General features: G+C 36.0%; 1 protein-coding gene across 2 annotated transcripts; it reads left to right on the forward strand.

Annotated features, from left to right (window-relative positions):
* The first annotated feature begins 5,541 nt into the window (after nucleotides 1-5,541).
* LOC122023552 (PTI1-like tyrosine-protein kinase 3) lies at nucleotides 5,542-23,271 on the forward strand. Of its 2 annotated transcripts, none has more exons than XM_042581704.1 (9): nucleotides 5,542-5,810; nucleotides 6,545-6,673; nucleotides 7,240-7,484; nucleotides 7,580-7,706; nucleotides 7,821-8,094; nucleotides 15,521-15,653; nucleotides 22,478-22,564; nucleotides 22,780-22,932; nucleotides 23,041-23,271. In XM_042581704.1, exons 1-8 carry the CDS (start codon nucleotides 5,792-5,794, stop codon nucleotides 22,927-22,929), a joined length of 1,164 nt encoding a protein of 387 aa, XP_042437638.1. In that variant the 5' UTR covers nucleotides 5,542-5,791; the 3' UTR covers nucleotides 22,930-22,932; nucleotides 23,041-23,271. The 2 variants fall into 2 exon arrangements, with proteins under 2 accessions (XP_042437638.1, XP_042437639.1); XM_042581705.1 differs by having other exon boundaries at nucleotides 5,543-5,740.
* Nucleotides 23,272-24,614: the final 1,343 nt, after the last annotated feature.

Consider the following 24,614-nt stretch of genomic DNA (forward strand, 5'->3'; position numbering starts at 1 on the left):
GAGATACGAAGGCTCAGCCGAGGGTGGTCGAACGACGATAGCATCCGAAGAGGGGCGGCATGGCTCCGACATCTCAACGGTCAACGGATTGCAGTGGTACGAGAGAGAAAGGGAGGAGGGAGGCTCGACATCGACGATCGGAATGGACATCACCGGCGCGATCAAGAATCACCGGCATCAAGGCGGAGATGCGGTGGGAACCGAAAGAGAGGAGGAAGAGAAAGGTCGGGGAAGAGCCTCTGTCGGCGTCGACGATTGGCCGGAGAGGAATCGCGAGACAGAGGAGAGGGTGCGAGTCGGGTGGAGAAGATGGCTCGTGTGAGAATGAGGTATCGTATGAGGGAATCGGGGAAAAAAATCAATTAAGTACTTAGGGTTTGCTTAATTAAACCTAAAATTCACTCCTTAATCAACTCCCAATTAAATGGATATTCTAAATAGATTTCCTCTGTACCCCGAATCAATTCCCTCAAAACGAGTCATACGAACTCCGTTTAATTCCAGAAAAATTTCTAAAAATCCCCAAAAAATCCAATAAGATTTTTCGTCCAATAACATTTATTATTTATTTTGTGATATCTTATAGTTTTAATGTGGTCAACCAAGTTCAGTTAGGTCCTGTTATGTTTGATCCTTATGTCTACGTGTTGAAGAGTTTATGAACACAAGAAGTCGAGCAGAAGACGCAGTTAGCGAGAAGGATAGCACAAGAAGGGAGTTGATGGGCTTGGTGCATCCGAAGGACGAGATGCTACGGAAGAGTACACCGACAGACGAGAAGGACGTGCATAGCGGTCCGATGGACGAGAAGCCGGGGAGGAAGGTTGTTCGAGGAAAATTCCGGAGTTGGGTTCGGGTGAGCTCAATTTTGGACGGCTGGAGCATCACCCAAGCTAGCAGGGCAAAAATGGTTAACAAGAGAAGATAACCATTTTCGGATGAACAGTGTCGAAGACGCCTTCAAAGGGTTGAAAGACGCCTTCCATAAACAGTACCGAAGGCGTCTTCAAAGGCTTGGAAGGCACCTTCCATGAACAGTACCGAAGGCACCTTCAAAGGCTTGGAAGGCGCCTTCCATGAACAGTACGAAGACTCCTTTAAAGGCTTGGAAGGCGCCTTCAGTGAACAATGTCAGCCTAAAGTAACCGTTTGTTGCCGTTGAGTTTTGGATAAAGCTTTATGCACTTGAAGGCGCCTTGAACTCTTTTGAAGTCGCCTTTCACCCACGGATAGGATTTTTCAGGAGCTATAAAAGGCCCATGGAGCTAGGAAATATTCAACAATTTGAACAACAAGTATTGTACACTTTCCTAGTCTTTCTTTTGAGTTGTCAACTTTTGTAAGAGGCTTCTCCACCTGCAACAAAGGAGAATTCTAGTAGAGCTTTCTTCAATGTCTTGGATTAATAACCACCTAGGTTGTAACCAAGTAAATAGTATTGTCCTCTTACTTTTCTTTATTTACTTGTTCAATTAAGTTATTTTTATTATTTTGCTGGTCTAATCTAATTAAAGGATCAAGAAAGGAGTTTTTTGTTTTTACTTTTTCACAGGCAATTCACCCTCTCTTGCTGGCCCCGCTGCACTAATAAGAGGACGCTAGACCACGAAGTAAGAATCTAAAATTTTGAATCACATAAAATAGGTTTGTGTGCCCGTGTTTTATTCTATGTTTGTTTTGTGAAGTCTTGATATGTCAAAGTTGACCGGATACTAGTAAATGGTGAAGTCTTTATAAGTTAAAGTTGACAAGATATTAGGCAAAGAAAGTCCCAACGGTAAAGATTGACTTTATGTCAGGCAAAGAAAGTCTTGATAGGTTAAAGTCAATCGAGTCATCTCATATGTCCTTGTCGAATCTACAACCATTGGTATATCGAGGGTTGTATATTGATTCAACAACCATGTGATATATCTTATAGTGATATCGCATGTGTAATTAGGAAACTCCTTTCCTAAAGTACATCTTATAGCTCTGATCAGAAACTTCATATACTATAAAATAATATATTACATAGGATATCCATACCTGTGGATGTGTGGTGAATCCTTGATAATACACTGACTCCTATATATTTCGTTACTACATCTAATCTCACCACCTGATGACTTTAATAGAGTTGGTAAATGAGTCAAAGTGTAGCCCCAGCATATAGAGTCTCAGTATTGTCCCAGGTCATAAAGACTACTAGTGTACAACGATAACCAAAGACTTATCCACTCGATAAATAATAACCACTTGGAAAGTCTAGAGGGATGTTCGATGAACTCATCATATGATTACCCATCTGTATGTTTGAATATCTTTATGCCCTTACCAATGAAATATGGTACATTACATCATAGATGCTAGTCTCTAGCTCAAGCAGTTTTTTATCCTTGTTTATTAGATAACCCAATCGACCAGGAACAAATTTAGAATATACAGTGAATATTGATGTATTTCATGATGATCATCATATGTACCACTGCATCTCATTATAGTATATTCAAGGACTTTATCTATGTATCTAACCTGAGTATAAAGATAAAGTAATGTTAAACTGAATTGAATTATATTAAAATAAAGGTTATTTATTTACAAGAGCCAATAAAACCCTAGCCAATAGTTGACTTTATAGGGTACCTACTCTAACAATCAGAGTGAACGAGAGTTTTTAAGACGATTCGGGAATTCAATATAGATGTAATAGTCGACTAATACGGTATATCAATCGAGTGTTGTGGCAAATGCTCATTTTGAACAATGGTTTTACGGGTGCAACATTTGAATTATGAAGGAATGATTGACTAATGGTGATGAACAGTCAACTATTATGTGATTTTCAATCGCAACAATAACATTATAAAAGAGGATTTCTTGGAAGATTTCAAACTTCAATTCTTAGAATTTTTGAAAGGGAAACATCAATTTTTTGAATTTTTGAAAGGGAAGTGTTATTGCATTTAAAACCTCCTGAAAGTAATCCAAAATAATCAAACGAGTAAAGCAAAAATCACTTATGTAAATTATTATTTACATTATATTTTATTTTTCATTTTTATCTTTGTATGCTTTTATGTTGCTGGTAAAATTAAGCATCGTAAGAGATTTCTCTCTCTCTCAACGATAGTGGTGGCATCAATATGATGCTAGGCCATGGAGTAGAATAAGAGATTTTGAATCACATAAAATTGGTTTGTGCTAGTGTTTTGTTCTATGTTTGTTTAATTAATTTATTTTTTGTTGTACATTAACGTTTTATAGCTGAACACAATCAATCAGAACGATGAAATTAAAAATTATTATTATTCACCCCCTTTAACGACTTCACTCATCCCAACAACTTCATCTAACGAGGCTTTAGCAAACCATCTAAATTGTTGCTAAAGTGATTAAACAATTTGTTGTCATAACGTCTTCATCTATCTATATTCACTAATTAATTATATATCAACAGATTAAAGTACAGGAACGCATCATTTATCAATGCTTGCTTGATTTAACATTTAACATCTATATATTAATATATATTTTGCTTACTAGTCATGTGTAAATATAAATAACAATTGAATTTGACTCTTCTTGATTTCGTTCACCGGTTAATCACTTCAGATCCATTTCTATCTCGTGCAACCCCTTTAACTATAACCCAACACATCTACCTCCACTTTTGATGCCTTTCACCATATATAGCCTACCCTATCCACGCTTTGCACCATTTTGGATGTCATTGTCTGTCCTCCTGTTCGGGACGACAAATAATGGAAGAATTGATAATCCTTGTAGTTGTAGATAAGGATTCACCATGAAAGAGAAAACAAATCGACACCGACGAGCTTGGATCAACCAACAGGCTCCTATAGTTAGGCTGTCATTGGGCTGGCAAGTAGATCACAAGTTTGCAGCCAAGCAGCGACTGAAATCTCACGGCTCGTGGAGGTTTGGCCGTGAAATTTCAAGTAGGTTATGAGCTTGGAATTGTCTGGTTAGGAGCTTGCGAGGCAGCTCCCAGCTCCAAGCTCGTGGCAATCTCTTGGTCATGAGCTCGAGGGCTCCTTGCAAGCTCATTGGCATGCATGATGCATGCCGCTCGCGGCCCTGCGATGGCTTTGAGCTCACGTCTAGGTAGCCGACTACAAACTTACAATCTCACTATTACAGCGTAAGATGATAAACCTTACCCTAAGGGCATCTCTAAATTGTCTGATTTAAAAGAGGGTAAATCACGAAGATTTTATCTAACATAATAGCTTTTTGTATCAGAGTTACGTGACCCGTGATGCATACAATTTTATTATGATAGTAAAAGATGAATACGTTTGCCTCTAGCGTTTCGTCAATTCGTCTTAGGATCAACACAGAAGAGGTAAATCATGGACGGCTACTAGCCTTTGGAATAGTGACTAACACATAAGGGATATATTTATCTCGACTTTATCGAAATTTGAATACTAGATTTCATGATGACAACATCTACATACAATTTCACTATGAGACTCACAACAAATGGTGTGGGGTGTATCTAAGACCGAAGAACATCTAATAAAATCTATTCTCTCGCTAATTTTACAACTAATAAATAAAAGAAATTATTTTAACTCTTATATGATGCTCCCTTCAGGTGCTTCTGTTAGGGAACACGGAGTTATCACATCTTTTTCTCTTTTCTAACGAATTGGTCGTGTTCTGAGTCGACGCTTCATTCACGACGCTATAAAGCATTATTAAAAAGTAAAAAACGAAGAGCAAACGTCCTTTAATTTTGAAATATAGCGCTTCATTTTAAATTTTTTTTATCAACAAACGTCTCTTCTTTTTATATAATTATCGTCATTTTCTATATTATTTTCATTATTATGCCTCTATTTTCTTTTTAAATTCTGAATTTGGAGATATATTATAGTAACTACGAACCCATAATTATTACGTAGTTGTAGCAACTATAATTTTATAAATATTACAATTAAGTTGCCACATAATTGTAATAGTTATGGATTTGTAATTGTCACATAATTATAACAATTATAAAATCATAATTATTATAACATAAATATTAATTAAGTTTTGAGAAATTATAATTTTTGACTGGTTGAATCATAGACATATAATATATCAAATTATAAACTTATCTACCTTTATTATCATGCGTACCTTATAATGATTCAGCTTTTGATTAAAAAATATCATTTAAAATTTTTTCGGACATGGATAAATTTAGTTTTCTTTATTATTATTTTTATATTATAACTATAAACTATAATTATTATAAGTATTTTTTTAAGTTGACATTGATATCTAAGTTTTCAGCTCGATTAATTTTGAGGTAACTAATCTGGCTCCATTAAAATTTTTTATCAATCATATGATTAAATCAGAAAAGTGTATATAGAAAATCATCCTATAATTAGTGTTACAAGATGCACTATCAATTTAAAAACATTTAGACGAAAAATATAATCGGAATAATTAGGAGAATAATATTGGATAATTATCTCGTTCTGCGATAAGATGAATACCCATTAAAAAAATTAAAATGGGACGTCCTTTAATCGGATTTAGAAAAATAAGGACGCTGTTTCGACTTTGCCCACAACAAAATAAAAGTCCAGCATCTCCTTCGTAACTGGTCGATCTCCGGAATGTCTCTCTCTCACACGGTTCTCGTCCTTTCCCTGATCTATCTGCCGACTTCAAGAAAAACCCTAATCCTAGTGGTGTGAAGAGCTGACTGACTTGCAGCTCCTGGGTCATTCTCCAGGTGAGATCCCTGCACTTGATCAATTCATCGCGTCGGCGAACGATTTTGCGGATGCCATTTGATGTCGTTGGTATTGGATTCTTCATGAAGATTATCTTTTAATTTCTCATCGCCGAGAGTAAAATAGATATTCCTTTTCGTGGGATGAGTTGTTTGTTTAAAAGCGAACAAATTGCAGTTTTAAAGAATTTTGTCTTGGATCCGAAGATACATGCATGAATTTTTGCTGAAATATAACTAGCTGAAATTTGGCATAGCTGGGAATTCGTGCTAGGATGCTTAATTCAAAATGTCTGTCGCTATTTTTGCTATTGTCTTATTAGGAAAACAGAGTGAGGTTCCCTTTTTTCCCATTCCTTCCCAGTACTAGTGTGAGATTGATTCCACTATCGGATGGAGATATCAAGATTAATTATTAGTCAATATACATTATTTTTCCTATGCATGATTTAATGATGACTGCCCCGAGGAATACTTGCTCAGCTACTTCACAATTGGGTGCACGAAATACTTACCCGTAACTGTATGCATCTTCATCATAATCAAGCAGAAGACTGGGACCTACGTGTAATTGGTTGTGATAATTAACAATATGATTGTATTATGAGGAGTTGTCATATTAGGTAGCATGATAGTGGGTCTTAATTTGTTTAGGTAGAATGCTTGCACATGAACATGATCAAATACTCTTTTAGACACATCTCCAGGTAATAATTCCACAAGATATTATTAGATATTTGTTTGCTCTACTGTAGTTCAAATAAGCTTTTCTTTATTTTTGATTGTCTGTTGTTTAATATTAAGGCACATTTAAGAAGTATATTAACGAAGGATACACAATGCGACGCTGGCTGTGTTGTTCATGTAATGTTGCTGAGTCTTATCATGCCCAAGAAGATGAACACCTGAAGGACCCAACCAATAATGCAGATGGTATGCATTTTGCTCTACAATTTATAGAAATGACTTTCTCATGGAAAAATTGTCATTACTAATACCATATTTCTTTCTGAAAAATGTGTTGGTTAGCTATAGTTATTGAATGGACAGATTTAGAGGTTTTCTTGCTGTTTTATTTCTTTTTAATATGCAAGGTTTTGTTTAAGGAGAATGTGGTGGAGAATTTAGGATATATTTGAACAACAGGCATAGGCAATTAATTCTAAAGATTGTGTAGATAAATTAATTTGATTTAAATATTAATTTGTATAAAAAAAACATGGAGTCGCTTCTTGATCACAGAAAATTCTAGTTTAAGTAAACTTTAATAATAGAAAGGTTTTCTTTTAATCTCTTCTTTCTGTAAAATAAATCATTTGCAATATAAAAGTCTTACTTGTGCTAAGCTGCATAAGTGCAACCATTCGTATGCAGTTAAACAACTATTTAAATTTGTTCATGCACTGAACTTATACTAGGTAATCTTGGATCTGTTGCTTTTGGCTTGAGATATTAGCAAGCTGCTTCTGCATCATAGCTGAATTCCTTTTATATTCCAGGTGTGAAGGGTTCAAAGTACACTACTCCAAGAAGTGAAGCACCAAAAGCACCTCCAACTATTGAGGTGCCTGTGTTGTCTTTTGAAGAGTTGAAAGAGAAGACTGATAATTTTGGGTCAAAAGCTTTAGTAGGTGAAGGATCATATGGAAGGGTGTACTTTGCCACTTTAGAGGATGGAAAGCAGGTTGCTGTGAAAAAGCTTGATTCTTCATCAGAAGACAACTCCTCTGAATTTTTAATGCAGGTTTTCCTTTACTTGTCTACAATAGACTTCCTGATATAAACATGTACCCTAACATGGAAAGGCATAATAACTACAGCACTTTTTCCTGACATTAGGTCTCTATGGTCTCAAGGTTGAAGCATGAAAACTTTGTGGAAATGCTGGGATACTGTGTTGAGGAGAATATGCGTTTGTTGGTTTATGAGTTTGCAACCATGGGCTCATTGCATGATGTTTTACATGGTACAGGATAGTTTTACTAACTTCTCCATTGTTATTCTTTGCTTAGCTAATTTACTTATTTCAGCAGCTTTATGACAGGAACTTGACATTTTTTATTTCTTTTTAAAACTGCAGGAAGAAAAGGAGTTCAAGGGGCACAACCTGGTCCAGCACTGGATTGGGCACAACGAGTGAGGATAGCTGTTGATGCAGCAAAGGGGCTAGAATACCTTCATGAGAAGGTTCAGCCTTCTATAATACATCGTGATATCAGATCAAGTAATTTCCTCCTTTTTGAGGATTTTAGAGCCAAAATTGCAGATTTTAACCTTTCAAATCAGGCTCCTGATATGGCAGCTCGTCTACATTCTACACGAGTCTTGGGTACCTTTGGTTATCATGCTCCAGAGTAATCACTTAACTCAGATACTTTTAAGGGCTTAGCTAGTTGGAGATTCATTTTACTCACATGTTAGTCATTGTGCTTATGGTGTACATAAAATCAATTATTTGTACTTTTTATTAAGAAATTTAGCTAGTGTCAACTTAATGTGTGCACTAGTAGTTAAAGTATTCTTGGTGCAATCAACAATGGTCAAGGTTAGCCAAGCTTGGTTGACCAAGCTCAAGTTAGCTTGATTTGAGTTTCGATGTCTGATTAATATATTTGTTGACGAGAGCGAGACACCAAGTAGATGGAGAAGTCCAAGTGGGTCATGGTTGACCAGATACTTGATAGTTAGAAGTTCTACAGGGAGTTGACAAGTAGAGAAGTTCGAGTAGGTCACGGTTAACCAAACATTTAACGGTTGCAAGTTTAATAAGGAGTTAGCAAGGCGAAGTCCAAGTGTGTCATGGAGGACTTAACACTTGGTATGAGATGTGAAGTACAAGTGGGTCAAGGTTGACCAGACACTTGGCAATGGTGAAAATCCTAGTAGGTTAAGGTTAACCAGATGTTAGGTATGAGAAAGAAAGTCTAAATAGGTCAAGGAGGCTCGGATGTTTAGTAGTGGTGAAGTCTTGGCAGGTTAAGGCTGACAGGATGCTAGATATTGGTGAAGTCTCGGCAAGTCAAAGTTAACTGAATGCTAGGTAACAGTGAAGTCTCGGTAGTTCAAGGTTGATCGGATGTTAGACAAAGGAAGTCTCGGTAGGTCAAAGTTGATTAAATACTAGGCAAAGGAAGTCTTAGCAGGTTGAAGTAACCGAATACTAGGCGAGGCAAGAATTTAACTTCAGTAAGACTGAAATAGAGGTATCAGTCGACTGCTAGGTAGTAGCAATCAACTGATAAGCTCCTAAAACCCAAATTCAAGGTTTGAGGGGGGGGGAGAGGGGGGGGGGGGGGGGGGGGGTGTAAAAGGGTTTAACTCGACTGAAGTCGATTGCTGGTGTGGAACAATCGACTATTGGCACTGTTACAGCAAACAGAATATTCTGAACTCGACTGCGTGACTCAAACTATTTGGATAACAATCAATAGATGATCATGAATAATCGACTATTGCGGTCAAAGTTGAGTTGGAAAGAATCGTTCTGCAGGTGCAATGTTTGAATTAGCAGAGCAATAAACTGATGGACATTAGCTATCGACTGTTAGGCAGAAATCAGCTGACCCGAAGGCTATAAAAGAATGGTTTCGTGGAGTATTTCGGTGTTGGTTCTTGGAGACTTTGAAGGGGAAGTGTTGCTGCATTCTAGACCTTCAAGAGGTAATCTAAAGCTACCAACAACTATCAAAGCAAAGATTCATTATTGTAAAGCGTCTAATTTACATTGTTCATATTTCTGTTTGTATCTTTGCTTTGTGGTGTTGTGTAAAGAACATGTTGTAAGAGGTTATCCACCTTCGGAAGGTCTTTAGCAAGGAGAAAGTTAGTGGAGTATCGCTAGGACTAGGCCATAGAGTAGGAACGGGGATTCCTAACCACATATAAACGGTTTGTGTTGTGTTTCTATTATTTGTATTTCAATTGCATTTTAACTTCTTGTAGGCAAGCACATGCAAGTAATCGATCGAGAATGATGAAAATTTCGAATCGCTATTCACTCTCCTCTAGCGACGTCAACGATCCCGACAATGGTATTTGAGTGAGACTGCTCTTTGTTGGACTAACCACCGAAGGTGCAAACACTAGAGGAAGCTGTGATTTTAGAATGAATCCTCAAGATGAATTTGGTTACGACACATGAGTTCCACCGCCTTTCGGATTGGGAGGATTTGATAAGTGGAAAGCAAGAACCGAGAGGAGTGGTTCGCTTTAATGAAGGGGTTTTAGGTTCCAAAAGACAAAAGAGGAAGATCTCTCAACAAGGGAAAATGGACCAAGAAGCAAGTCTAAAGATTCAAAGACACATGACAAGGTAATTTAGATTGACTAATTTGGTGCCTAATCATATCTTGTGTAAATTAGGTAAATACAAGGATGCAAGCAATATATGGAGTAAACTCTTAAGAAGTGCTCAACATTTGAGATGGAAGATAAAGAAGCCTCTACCTCAACGATTGAGGAGAGGTTAGAGCTGTCAAACGGGCCAACCCATGGCGGGACTGGCCAACCCGCCAAAAACCCATCATATGAAGGGGCGGCATGGGCCGACCTGCCATCTCAGCAGCTCGGAAATCCTCAACCCAACCTAACCCAATTTAAGGCGAGTTGTGAGTTAGGTGGGCCAACCCACAAGCTTTTAAAAAAAATTGGCGGAGAGTATATTCACGTTGTGATTCAAACTATTCAACTTTATACTTCATTCAAAACACCCAAAAGCTTTGCCTTATTTATTCGATCAGCCCACCTTATTTGATCCTTCCACATCATTCATCTAGCTCTGTTAATCTAGCTATTTGAAACATTCAACACTATCAAAACTATAATTGGATATAAATTTCATACTCTCATCAATAAAAATAAACAAAAATAATGTTCCATCAGAACTATTGCACAAAAAATGCACCATTGTTGAAACATATAATTCACATATAAGAAGAAAAAGAGAAGAAAATTTCCAACACTCACTTTCAATTACAGATTGAAAAGGAAAAAAAAGAGTACATAACAAAGGAGAAGCATGAATTAACTTCGTTAACTAGGAACATTACAATTTCTGTTTCAAAATCAAATATAAAAAATGACAACAACATTACAACAGAACTCACAGTTTTTGGTTTTAGAATCAAATACAAAAAATGCAAACAAAAGAACTCTGGATCTCAACCAAAAAATGTCAAATGGTCAAACTCTACAAGCAAATAAGGCAAAAGGCCGTGCAAACCACAAACGTAGAAAAAAGGAACGGAAATAGAAGGAAAGGAAGCAAAAAATCTCACCTCAAACAAGAGCTTGGAGAATGGAGATCAGGGATTGTCGGTACCGGACTGGTGGGGATTCGAGCTTGGAGATCTGCAATTGCTAGACTGTCATTGCTGATTGTCGAATTGCCGATCTCTCTCTAGTTTCGCGATTTAGATTATTAGATATAGGAAGGTAAGGGTCTAAGGGCAACGACGTCGACGTCGGCAAGGTGTGGAATGGGGTAGGGATATGGTTTTATGAGAGAAACATGAGAAGACTAGGGCTTTTGTTTCATTTGATCGGTTTAGATTTTGGAATCATTTCAGAGAATAGAGGAGACCAATCCCTATTTACAGTTTCTTTTGTCTTTGGTTGAGTATTGATTAATTGATTTGTTTTGAATTTTTTATTGATTTTTTTTTCAAACCCGTGGGCCAACCTTGAACCCGCAACCTGCTCAGGTTGGCCCGTTTAGGCCCGCTAGATGATGGGTTGATAAAATATAAACCCAACTCGCTTAAATTGTTTGACAAGGCTGGCCAACCTGATAGACTCAACTCAAATTGACAACTCTAAGGGAAGGTTAGGCCATTGATGCTTGAAAGAGAGGAACCCTCAACATCCAAAACTGATGAGGAAGATTGTGCCACCTCTACGATTTTAGAGAGTTCAACACTAGAAGGTATAACAATTTCATTTAATAAAGATAAAGATAGTATTATGTGTTTTGAATATAAGAAGAAGGGACACTATAAGAGTAAGTATCCAAAATTGACTAAGAAAAAGGCTCTAGTGGCACCCAAGGCAAAGAAGAAGTCGAATGAAGTCAGACCCTTGGTGCGGAAAAAAGTTAGACCATTGGAAGAGTGAGGAGCACATAGTGTGCTTCTCATGCAAATAATTGAGATGTTACTTGAATCAATGTCTAAGGCGGAGACATCCAAGTAAGATAAGGGAGAAAGCTCAAACTTAGGAGGAGCTCCTAAGGTATCATTTTATAATGAAATTTCCTTGTGTCATAATCAGAAGCATGCTAGAAATATGTTTTATGATTTAGAGTTTATTATCATGAAAATAGAAAGCATGATAATTCTAAGCTTCATTTTAGATCATATCATGCTAAAACTACCTTACCTAATGATAGGAAATTAGAAAGAGTTCTAAGAAAAGACCCTAAAAAATTAGACATATGCTTAGAAAGATGACAAGTATTGTTGGTGCAATCGATCTCTGGTTAAGGTTTACTAAGCTTGAGTTGACCCAATTTGAGTTTCGATGTTTGATCAATATATTTATCGATAAGAGTGAGACGTCAAGTGGATGGAGAAGTCCAAGTGGATCACAATTGATTGAACACTTGACAGTTGAAAGTCTAACAAAGTGTTGGCAAGTACATAAGTCCAAATGGGTCACGGTTGATTAGACACTTGCCGGTTAGAAATCCAACGGGAAGTTGTCAAGAGCGAAATTTAAGTGGGTCATAGAGGACCAAACATTTAGCATGAGACGTGAAGTCTAAGTTGACCAGACACTTAGCAATGGTGGAAATCTTAGCACGTCAAGGTTGATTGGATGTTAGGCATGAGAAAGGAAATCCAAACAAGTCAAAGAGGATCGAATGTTTGGCAATGGTAAAGTTGTCAAGATTGATAAGATGTTAGGAAGTCCCGACAAGTTAAGGTTAGCCGGATCTTAGGTAATAGTGAAGTCTCGACAGTTCAAGGTTGATTGGATGTTAGGCAAAGGAAGTCTCAACAGGTCAAGATTGACTGGATATTAGACAAAGAAAGTCTTGCTAGATTGAGGTCAATCAAATACTAGGCAAGGCAAAAATTCAACCTTGGTAAGGCTGAAACAGGTCAAGTCTACTACTAGGTAGTAACAATCGACTGATAAACCCCAAAAGAGGTTTGAGGTTGTGTAAGGGGGTTGACTGCACATCAGTTGATTGCACACTATTGTAGCAAACGGAATATTTGGAACTCGGCTTATCAATTCAACTAAAGATGATCAGTCGATTGTTGGTGTGGGACGGTTGGCTGTTGACAATGTTGTAGCAAACATAATGTTTTGAACTTGGCTGTTTAGATAACAGTCAATTAATGGTCTGACTATTATGGTCAAAGCTAAGCTAGAAAGAATCGTTCTACAGGTACAACATTCGAATTCAGCTGAGCAATCAACTGATGGGCGTTAGCAGTCAATTGTTGGGTGGAAATCAACCCTGACTTGAAGGCTATAAAAGAAGGGTAGATTTTGTGTTGGTTCTTGGAGATTTTGTAGGGAAATGTTGCTGCATTCCAGACCTTCAAGAGGCAATCTAAAACAACCCACAACAATCAAAGCAAAGATTCATTGTTGTAAAACATTTCATTTACATTGTTTATATTTCTATTAGTATCTTTGTTTTGTTTTGTGTTGTTGTGCAAAGAACATGTTGTAAGAGCTTTCCCCGCCTCTGGAAAGTCTTCGGTAAGGAGAAAGCTAGTGGAATATATTAGAACTAGGCCATGGAGTATATTAGAACTTGGCCATGGAGTAGAAACTGGAGGTTCCGAACCACATAAAAATGGTTTGTGTTGTGCTTTGTATTTGTATTTCCGCTGCGTTCTAACTCCTTGTAGTCAAGCACATGCAAACGATCAACTGTCCCAATAGGTATAATTTGGTTAATTAATCTATTTTACAAAATTTTCAGAATTAAGAAATGCTCAAGGAATGGATGAAATTTTTTTAATACTTTATAAGAATAAAGTTTTGACATAAAATGTTGCTCTGTCTATAGAGGTTTAAGTTGTTGAATCAGGCATCAATCATTGGAAAATAATGGATGGTTGATATGGAAAAGAGCTTTAGTAGCCGTGTGTGGTTATCACGTGTCTCTTAGCTTAAAGGAAAACTTATGGAACTGTTATAACTCACAATATCTTATGGATGTGAATGTTGAGTAGTTGGTAAAAGAATGCGGCAAAGATTAGAATAGGAAGGTGGTTAATGGTATTACTAGAAAAATAAAATAAATTATATATTATCATCCAAGAGCAAGTAGGTGCAACTCCAACAGATGGAAAATTATAGGAAATAGTTTAAACTGGTGTGAAGATATTCAAAAAATGGTCAATTGATTCTACAGTTAAAAAAGTAGAATCTATCAAAGCTAGAGGGGAAGGTGTTGAGACTTAACATAATGAAAATTATAGTACTGAAGAATAAGATCCACGTAATCAACTCCAAGTAGTTGGGAGTAACACAACTTGATGATAGTCATTTAGCTCCTGGTCAATATGAAATTAACTATGATATGGCTAAAAAAGATTTGAAGTTTAAATTTTCTTTGAATTTCTTATTCACTAAAAAAAATCAAAAACCTAATTGTGCTATTATGATCTATTGTTGTAGTGTTAATAGGACGTCTTAACCAAAAATCTGCAGATTGAGCTCTTTCTGAGTAATACAGGCCAAATTTTGGACTAAATTGTGTCCTAATCAAATATTTACAACATATTATAGTTGATTAATATGAGTCTTAGCTTGACCTTCTATTACCTTTTTTTTTTTTTTTTTTTTTTTCTATTTCTTCATTTTATGATGGGCCTATTTGTGCTAATTAAGTCATTTCTTCATGGTGTACACATTGTCACTGCTTGATTGTGAGTGGGAGATTTTGAACTCTAAATCTACAAGTTGAGCTCTTTACCAAAATCTATTGGTATGGTATGACTCCATGAACATACTTTGCAATTGAACCCTCTAGACGATGTGACTTTTATTTCAAGCTACTTAGCATTAACATTAAATTTAATTTGAGAATTAAGACTGCTAGATGTTCTTTTTTAAGTATACTTATATATTCGACCATAAATTTAGACGTCTGGCATGTACAATTTTATGTAGTGTCTTGTGTTAGTGTTATTGAACCAAGTTCCATATGAGCCCATGTGCATTTAATTTGTTAGTTTCATTACTACCGTTTCAAAACAATTTCCAACACCTGATCTTGACAATAAAAAAAGATTGAGGTGATGTTTTCTTTAGTTCTCCCATTTTTCATATGTATTCGAAGTGTATGGTGTTTTTATCTTAACAAAAGAAGAAAACAAGATCATTGTAATTCCATTGCTCAAAAGAATGCTAGAAAATCTCTATCTGCAACAGGAAACATGATCTGGCACAATTATTTATGCAATTTAATTATCTTAACCTCATTATGTTTTCTTGTGTTCACTACATAAGGTTAAAAGTCGGATTATAGTTTCTTTTTTGGCTACATTCTGTATGTATAAAGAGATACGCTTAACATTGTTAAATTGGAACTTGAATGATGCAATTAAAGCTCGCCATTTGAATCTTTCATATTCTAATGACCATTATGATTTTTTTTTTTATTTTGATTGAAAAAGTTACGGCTCAGTGCTAAAAAATGATTTTGTTTGTCGACGTAATCATGAATACAATTTATAAGGAATTTCTTGTCCTCGATGTCACTTCACCTTTTCTTTGCTTCTATTTTAATAGTTTGATATGCTCAATATTGTGCAGGTATGCTATGACGGGTCAACTGACACAAAAGAGTGATGTATATAGTTTTGGTGTGGTTCTTTTGGAACTTCTGACAGGAAGGAAGCCTGTGGATCATACAATGCCTAGAGGGCAGCAAAGTCTGGTTACTTGGGTAAGCCTTTACCACCAAAGTTGCTGCTGTTTGAGAATAGTGTTATTTCCACTTGCAAATGTCTTATGCAATCTAGAGAAAGAAAGGAGCTGATTAGATGGGGCCATAATGAGATCCATAATATGCAAGATAATTGCATAAAGCTACCAATTAGAAAACACAAGAACGTAGAGAAACCCATTAGTATCTAAAACATATTGGTTGCCTTTAATTAATTGCATGATTGTTGCTTTCTCTCCTATGGTCCAGATATCAAGGGCACAAGTTTCAACTGGTTTACCCTTTTCATTAATCTAGAATTTTTTTCCCCAGAAAACTTGGCAAAGCTTATATCTGGACAGTTGGCAATTTTGCTCATAAACCTTCCCAATATCTTCCTCTCTTTCACTCTATTTCCAAAGGTCTTTGGTACAAACATTGCTGTTAAACTTGCTCAATTCATGAATTGTACCCTATGGTACAATTTCAATGTAACATCTACATATTATATATGGATATACAAAATTTCTGAATATAATATTATCATCATTCAATTTTCCCAACTATTATGGGCCACATGAATTTTCTCTCTCCATTGAGATCTATGCAAGACGATATTACTATTAATATCCATTTAGATTATTTTTTGTTATATCGGCTAGTATGTTTATGCGATCTCTCTCTTCTTCTTAAGTTACCTTGGTAGTGTAGCACCCTTGAGTCACTTGCGTGTTAAGACCTAGCCTCACAAAAATTAGGCTTAAGATTCATGGGTTTAGATAGAATTCAAATGTTTGTGAGGAAGGGTGAGGGCCGTGAGGCCAATGTCCTGCCCAAATAAGCCAACCAACATTTGGTGAACATGTGCTTCGGACATAGGACCTTGGCAACAACATCCAAAGTTCTTACAAACTCTGAAGGTAACTTTCAATTGCATATTATGGGTGTGTGTCTGCACACCTCCCTGTGTGTGGTTTGCATGGTCTTTAGAAAGGGAATGGCTAATGGTGTGTATATATGTATGTATGTATGTAGTAGAAATGGAAGCCAAACCAATATTTGGTGAAAACATGTTTCCAACCTGGTACTTTGGCAACAATTCCTGAAGTCTTTACCTACTTGGTAGAAGACACCATCAGATTTAATTTTATATATTAAAAAAGACAAAAGAAAGTTTATCAAAGATTAAACTTGACACATTAAATTTAAAATCAACGCATGGAGTTAAGCTCAATCCACTTTAAAGAATGAAAAAAAAGGGCAGCTTGGTGCGCGAAGCTCCCTCCATGCGGAGTCCCGGGGAAGGATCCATTGTATGCAGCCTTATCTTGCTTTTTGCAAGAGGTTGTTTTCCGGATTCGAACCCGTGACCTTTTGGTCACATGGCAACAACTTTAAAGAATGAAAAGATAATTTTTTGCTTAGGAATACAAGCGACGGTCAGGGCAGATGGAATCTGGTAGTGTGAAGTCTTAAGGGTCAACAGTGAGGGTGGATTTGATGTTCACAATGAGAAGAAAAGTAATCTTCTCACATCAAAGTCATCTTCCTTTTTCTTTCTTTCTTTAGTTGGCATCGTTTTCCACTTCCTCTATTCAGTATTCACTTGCATTAGTGTGTTCATGGTCTAGGTCATCAAGTCAGTGGTGAGAATTGAGTCAACAGTGCTGTCTTATTATAGAAAGCAATATGTGGTGAAATGTCTTCTACGTTTGATTCCAATTCTCAATGAGATAAAATGAATGATATTTTTTTCCTTAAGCTTGTACTCCATTTATGTGTACATAGAAAAACTACTCCAAATAAGTTTAATCCTTGCTTGTTTTGTAATTTGTTTATTTGCAGATTATGATTCAAAATTTAGAATGATTCATGATTCAAAAAATCTTTCTACATAATTCACAATAAGAATCTTGATTTGACAACTTTGGCTGTAAGCCATACACTCTTTTGGGGAAACTAAAGAGGTTTATATACGAATTGAAGGAATGGAATAAAAATGTGTTTGCAACCTGTTCTGCAATTTATAAGCAGCAGAAAAGTTTGTGCTGGCCTCTCAAAATGTGATTTTGATCCACTGTGGATAATCAACAGGTGCTCTCTAAAGCTAAGGATGATTTGACCAACATGCAGACCCATGAAAAGTATTGCCCTAGGCAGTTTTAGCTTAACAGTCCAATTGAAGTAGGTTCATTGGCATCAATTCTTCCATCAAAGTGTCAAAGAGCATATTTTTGGCACCCTATCTCAGAAGAAGGTGAGTCTGCAGACAAGATGATTCTTGGCAGCATAGACATTCGAAAGTTAGTGAGATGCTAAGCAAACATAGTCAGAATGAACTTTTTCGCATTCATGAAGGCGAGATCTTCCTTGGTCATGGGGTGTAACAACCCCAATCAGGATCACCAAAGAACATGGTGGTTTTGTTCCAGAGGCAGTGTGCTGGTTCAACCTGTAAGGTGCGCATATAGTGCACCTACCTTGGTGCTTTCCTCTTTGGAAAGAGAGGAACACATAGTTCAACTTGTTGCTGAATGTGCCAACTCTTGGTTCACCATAAGATGAAACATTAAGGTGAGGTGGCACTTTACATATTGGTTAGATGTCCTTCGCAGACACCCCTTTCTCTCCTTTGCTTCACAACTTAGTGTGAATAGGGATGGCAACATTTGATACAACACATTTACACAATTTGGCCTGATCGGCAATTTTGTGTTTGGGTTTGCAAACAATCTATTTATGATCCGCAAATAAACTAGTCAGGTTAGGTCATATGGGTCACCTATTGATGACATGTTTATAAATATATGGTTATTTATATTATTTATATTATTTAATCTTTATAATATATTAACATATAAATTATCATGTAAGATCATATAGATTTTATCTTGTTTTTGTATAATTAAAAATAGTTAATATGTAGTTTACATTTATTTTTTAGAAGTTTTTGTAAATGAGTTGTCATACAATCCATTTATGACCCATATAATTAGAGGAGACATGTTACATGACATGTCTAGTCCAACCCATTTATGAATAGGTCATTTGCGTGTTGAGAATCTTGTGAAGTTTAGGTTTGGATTAAACGGACCGCATGTCAATAAGACATAACCCTTTTATGAATTGTCGACCTACATTATCACCCCTAAGTGCGAAAGCCTAAGACTGTCACATTGGATTGATTCATGATGATTGATTTGATGACTTCGGTTGAAATTGAAATATGTCTATGACATAGTTTAGTGGGAAATGTTGTGTTTAACTAATCTCAAATAATTTGGAGCTACAATACCCTTTAGTTGTTTATGCATCAATCCACAACTGAATAGAATATAAAGTACTGATAGCGTGTGTTATAGAAAAATCCTCCAATCATTGTTCATAGTGCAACTCCCTTAAACCATGTTATGCACAATAGAGAATCATGAAACTATTATAATATAAAACTAACCTATCTTTCATGATTGATAGTTATCCTTCTCAAAAGTTGTATTATTCTCAATTGTTTCTCAAAAGTTGTATTGCTCCCGATTGTTTGGAGTCTGCTACATAAATTGTATTGTTCCGTTAGGCTCCCTGCAAAGCTATATTAGTAGAAATATTCAATTTAATTAAATTATTTTTATAAAGTATTGTTTTCTTTGGTCTCTCTACCCTTTACATTTTTTATTATAATAAATGAAACTTTTTTAATTTTATATAATATATTGGTGGCTACATTTGGGATGCTCATATCATCTCAATTTATTTTCTCTCATTTTATTTTGTTCGAGAACTACACTTAATAGCCTTGTAAGTTGTTTTCTATTAGGTAAAAATCAAAAGAGCATCCTTTATTTCATTATCGTCAAAAAGGTGCCTCATTTTGAAAAAGTATCAAAAGGGCATCTCATCATATTTTTCATCTTGAATATATGATTATTCCTATTGGTGCAATCGAAGTCAAGGTTGACCAGGTTGAACAAGCTCGAGTTGATTCGAGTTGGATTTCGATATTTGATCAATATGTTAGTTTGATGTAAAGTAGTTCAAGGTTGACTCGATACTTGACGGTAGAGGAAAGTCCAGGTGGGTCAACGTTGACCCGACACTTGGTGATCGGAAGTCCAACGGGAAGTTGACAAAAGGAAAGTCCAAGTGGGTCAAAGTTGATTGGACATTTGGTGATCAGATGTCCAAGTGGGTCACAAAAGACTGAAAACTTGGCATGAGTGAGGAAGTTTTGGTAGGTCAAGGTTAATCGGAGGTTAGGCAACAAGTCCTGGTAGGTTGAGGTCAACCGGATACTAGACAACGATGAAGTCCTATTAGGTCAAGGTTGATATTATATTGGGCAACGAAAAGCCTCAACAGGTTAAAGGTAATCAGATATTGAGCAAAGGAAATCTTGGTAGATTGAGGTCCACTGGATACCAAAAAAGACACGATATAACCTTGAAAAGGCTAAAACCAGGGTTAGCAATCGATTGTAGGAAGTGGCAATCGATTTGTAAACCCTAAACTAGAAATTTCGGGTTTATTGCTTGACCAATAGATCGATGCAATCGATTGGTAGTTATTTTGGGTGGACAGAACACTCTCAAATCGACTAGCCCAATCGATTAGAGACTTTCCGATTGGTGCATTCGATTGCTCAAGTAAAAATAGTCATTCTATAGGTTTAAACGGTCAGAATTGACGTGACAAACGATTTGGCAGAAATTAGCCCAAACTGCAACCGTACAAGTAAGGTTTCGTTTGGAGAAGGCCTTGGAGATTGAGGCGAAGTGCTGGTGCATTTTTGGATCAACAAGAGGCATTCTCAAGCAATCAACAACGATCAAAAGCAAGATTCATGTAAAGTGAATACATTCTTGTATTTGCTTGTATATCTTGTATTGTTGTTGCATTGTGGTGTGCTTGTAAGAACAAGCTTGTAAGAGGTTTGTCTGCCTCCGAAAGGTTTCCAAGAAGGAGAAAGTTCACAGTGGAGGGAGATCACTAGGAGTAGGCCTTAGATTAGTCACCTAAGAGGCAAATACCAAATAAATTCCGGAGTTATACATGTGACATGGATTTTGGATTCAACTCTCCACTGCGCATTCTAACAACGAACACAAGATCAAGACGAAGTGATTGGAGTTATTTACCCCCTCCTTTAGCTCGCACAGGTTCTAACAATTCCAATGTTGTTGTAGCACTTGTGGCTATAGATGCTACAATAGAAAGTAAAATTTCTCTATCTTGGTCAAAATTACAGCAGATGGAGTACTCTTATATCAAAATACTTTTTTACCAACTTGATCAAAATTGCTTAAATTTGATCAAAATCACTTTAACACTGTTGTAACATTGTTGTGTGTGATTTTGACCAAGTTGAAGTGATTTTGATAAGTTTGAGCAATTATGACTAAGTTGGTAAAAAGTATTTTGATTTGATAGTGTTGTATAATTTTAACCAAGTTAGAGTAATTTGGCTACGACCATAGGTAGTACAACTTTCTCGATAGCAGCTATGTCCATAGCTACTGTAAGTTGTAGCAGCTATGATCATAGCTGCTACAATAATATTAAAGCGATTATGATCCTGTCGGAGCGATTATGGTCAAGTTTGAGTAATTTTAACCAAATTGTTACCAAAAAAGAGTATTTTGATATAACAATAGCTTTAATTCTAGTAATTTTGATAAGTTGGAGCAAAAAGAAAAAGTTGAGCCTCTTTACTCTAACATATTGTAGCAACTATGGTTGTAGTTGCTACACATTATAGCAGCTACGACCATAGTTACTACACTAGCATTGGAATAAGAGTTTTTGAGGTTCTTTTGATATTCTTTCAAAATGGAGTGCTCTTTTGACAATAATGGAAATAAGGGGCGGCCTTTTGATTTTTGCCCTTTTTTATTTTGTATGATCTAAAATCTGTGTGTGACCATCTTATTATAAGTTGATTGATCACTTTATGATAAGTCCACAACAATTCACCATGCCATCACATGTTCCAAAAATTTCAATTCAGGCCATCGATTGATAATAATTTCCAAAATCCTAATTGATGTTGGATCATTCAAACACTATATTTTAGAGCCAAATCAAACTTTTGAATCCAAGTTATGTTAAATACACAAGTTTGATGGACCAAGTAATTCAAATACTATATGTTCCAAGTTTCAATTTCGAAACTTTGTAAAAGAGGTGATCTGCTACAGATAGTTGGAATACAGAGTTTAAAGATCTAGGTTCATTTTAATTAAATCCGTATGCATTGCTGGTTGGTTGAAACCTAAATGTAACATTTGCCCAAGAGGCTGAGCTTAAACCTTTAGTTTTCTTAATCTCATTTAGGTGAACTACATTATATTAGTTTCCTTCTTTATCAGCTAATAGAGGTCCAATAGTTGAGAGGTAAACAAGACCTATTGCATTATTTCTTGTGATTGCTGGAATTTACATGGCTGGTTGGCTGCTTATTTGACACAAGTAACTTCATGCCTTTGTCAAATCCTACTACTGATAGCTGTGTATGCAGACTGCTGTGAGCTGGAAAGCCATGAATTTCCTTGTATTGCATTACAGTGAAAATCATTCTAGAAACTTAATTAGTTCATAATTTCACAGCGGCAAGACAAATACTAGCAACTCATTGTCATATGTGACATTGCTATTCCCTGATTTTATGGAAGCAGGTTAATTATATGGCAGTCACTAGTTCCTTGTCTGCCAGTTGTGAATATCTCAGGTTCTCTGTCCAACAATCATTACCAATAAAGCTTTGGTTTTGTTGCATGTAGGGTTCACTACAGCATGAACTAAACTGGTACTTGCTTACCTTTTCTGACAATGATCCCTTTCCTGCCCCACAGGCAACTCCTAGACTGAGCGAAGACAAAGTCAAACAATGTGTAGATCCAAAATTGAAGGGAGATTACCCCCCAAAAGGCGTCGCAAAGGTCTTTTTTTCCTTTCACTATATGCCTTGAATTTTCTGCCTCTGTTGAAAAGTTTTGCACTTAATGGAAATTTCTTGCACGCTAATTGATAGCATGATCCATGTTTGCCTGGTTTATGAGATACATAGCAGTTACCAATACTATAGCTGTGGGATACCTCAGGAAAATCAGACATTATTATTATTATTTATATTTCCTTCTTTTTTCTCTTGCAGCTGGCAGCTGTTGCAGCTCTGTGTGTTCAGTATGAAGCTGAGTTTAGACCCAATATGAGCATTGTGGTGAAGGCACTCTCTCCTCTTCTAAATAAGCAAGCTCCACCACCTGCGGTTGACCCTTCAACAGATGCTCGAGAGATGCAATGATCAGTATGCGTAATTCAAATTGTCTTTGTTGTTAAATTTTGCAAGCATTCTTGTTACCTCCACGCCTTGTTCAAGCAAAAAAATCTGACCAAAATGCTCACAATCACACAGGTGGTAGGCCTCTCGACGCTCTCGTCTAGTTCGTGGCATTTTGTAGTCATTGTATTCAGTTCATTGCAGATGGAAGATTTCTGTTGTATATTTATTCGAGTAACTTCAGTTTGGCTGTTTGATGAGCGTTCTACATAACAAAGAACTGTAATGCTTTTAATGAATTCTTGATTCTGTTTGTTCTTGTGGAGTTTTCTTGACTTTGGTTTTATTGAATTTTGTTCCTGGCTATTTGATGTTTCACTTGTCATGATAGGTGTTCAATCATGTAACGTTGCATGATCATAATCTTTAAAGGGTAATAGCCTTGTCATGAATTCGCATATCGACTGATTTAGCATGAATTTCAATTTCAAATATTATTTGATTAATATGGCTTAGAAATTAAGTAATATTATTTGATTAATATGGCTTAGAAATTAAGTAATTAAATGATGTCTTTTTTTTTTTTTTAAAAAAAAAAATCAAGTATCTTGCTCTTTGAATCTATTAATTTTGAAGGTGATCAATTTAGTTCTAAAAATAATTTTCCATTAACTATAAAGGTAAATCGGGAAGCGCCGGTAAAAATTTATCTAAACAACTAACGTTTTTTAGTTTCTTGTTCCATTGAAAGAAAATTTTTATAGTACATCGTAATTGAGATTTAAATCTTAGATGTTTGGCTAATCATTTTGGCGATTTAATCATTGCATCCTAGCCAGGGGTAAGTCTAAAAGTATTAAACATATAGGGAGCAACAAAATTGAAAGAAAGATAGCAATAAACATATTTGTATCATATCATCAATTTCACATATTTAGTCACGCACTAGGTAAATTTAAAGAAGCAAGCAAGAACACCTTCCTCTGATGAAGAAGGTCCACATTATCATTAATTGCTCTAAAGCATCATTATGCTCCTCTAACCACTATATAATAAAATCAATTATTCATTATGGCTCTATAGCATGAATTAAATTTCACAATAAGGAGCTTATCTTATCTTAGAATCAACATCAAGAAGGGATAACTAATTAATTCCCATAATTTTTTTTAGTCATACACCCCAAAATACCTTCAAAGTAAATTATCACTCAATAAAACACAAGCAACAATAATGGGTATTAATCTTTAAATCTTTAGACTTCTATGACACCTTATACTTTACTTCTGGTTATGAGTTTGTTATCAATATAGACTTCTAAATTAGAATTCTGATAGTGCTATGTCGAACAAAAATTCAATGATATATATACTTTGATATACTTGTAGCTAACTTGCATTACTTCCTTGGAGAACCATACGAACCACATTGGAGGACTTCGTTTATAAACATAAATTTCCTTTTTGAGACGGCATAACCTAAAGGTTCTATGCCTCCATAGAAATAGACATTCTTGAGATCTATATGGAAACATTTGCTAACTCTGATTTATAGAATAATGGGAACTGACTTTAGACAAGTTGTTGGCGAGATGACTCCTTTAATTCTGCTTCTGTCAAGGAATTCTTGTTGTATCTTGCTGTTGTCGAGGAACCTCGTAAATTCTTCAATATATCAAAGAACGAATCCAAAGCGTGTATATTTGCTTT

The sequence above is a fragment of the Zingiber officinale genome, chromosome 9B (genome assembly GCF_018446385.1).
Source record: "Zingiber officinale cultivar Zhangliang chromosome 9B, Zo_v1.1, whole genome shotgun sequence".
NCBI lineage: Eukaryota > Viridiplantae > Streptophyta > Magnoliopsida > Zingiberales > Zingiberaceae > Zingiber > Zingiber officinale.

What these genes read in the sequence shown, in the direction of transcription:
- LOC122023552 (XM_042581704.1), top strand. An exon ending in CCTCTGAATTTTTAATGCAG is followed by an intron (nt 7,485 to 7,579) that starts GTTTTCCTTTAC and finishes TCCTGACATTAG; the next exon opens with GTCTCTATGGTCTCAAGGTT. An exon ending in TTTGGTTATCATGCTCCAGA is followed by an intron (nt 8,095 to 15,520) that starts GTAATCACTTAA and finishes AATATTGTGCAG; the next exon opens with GTATGCTATGACGGGTCAAC.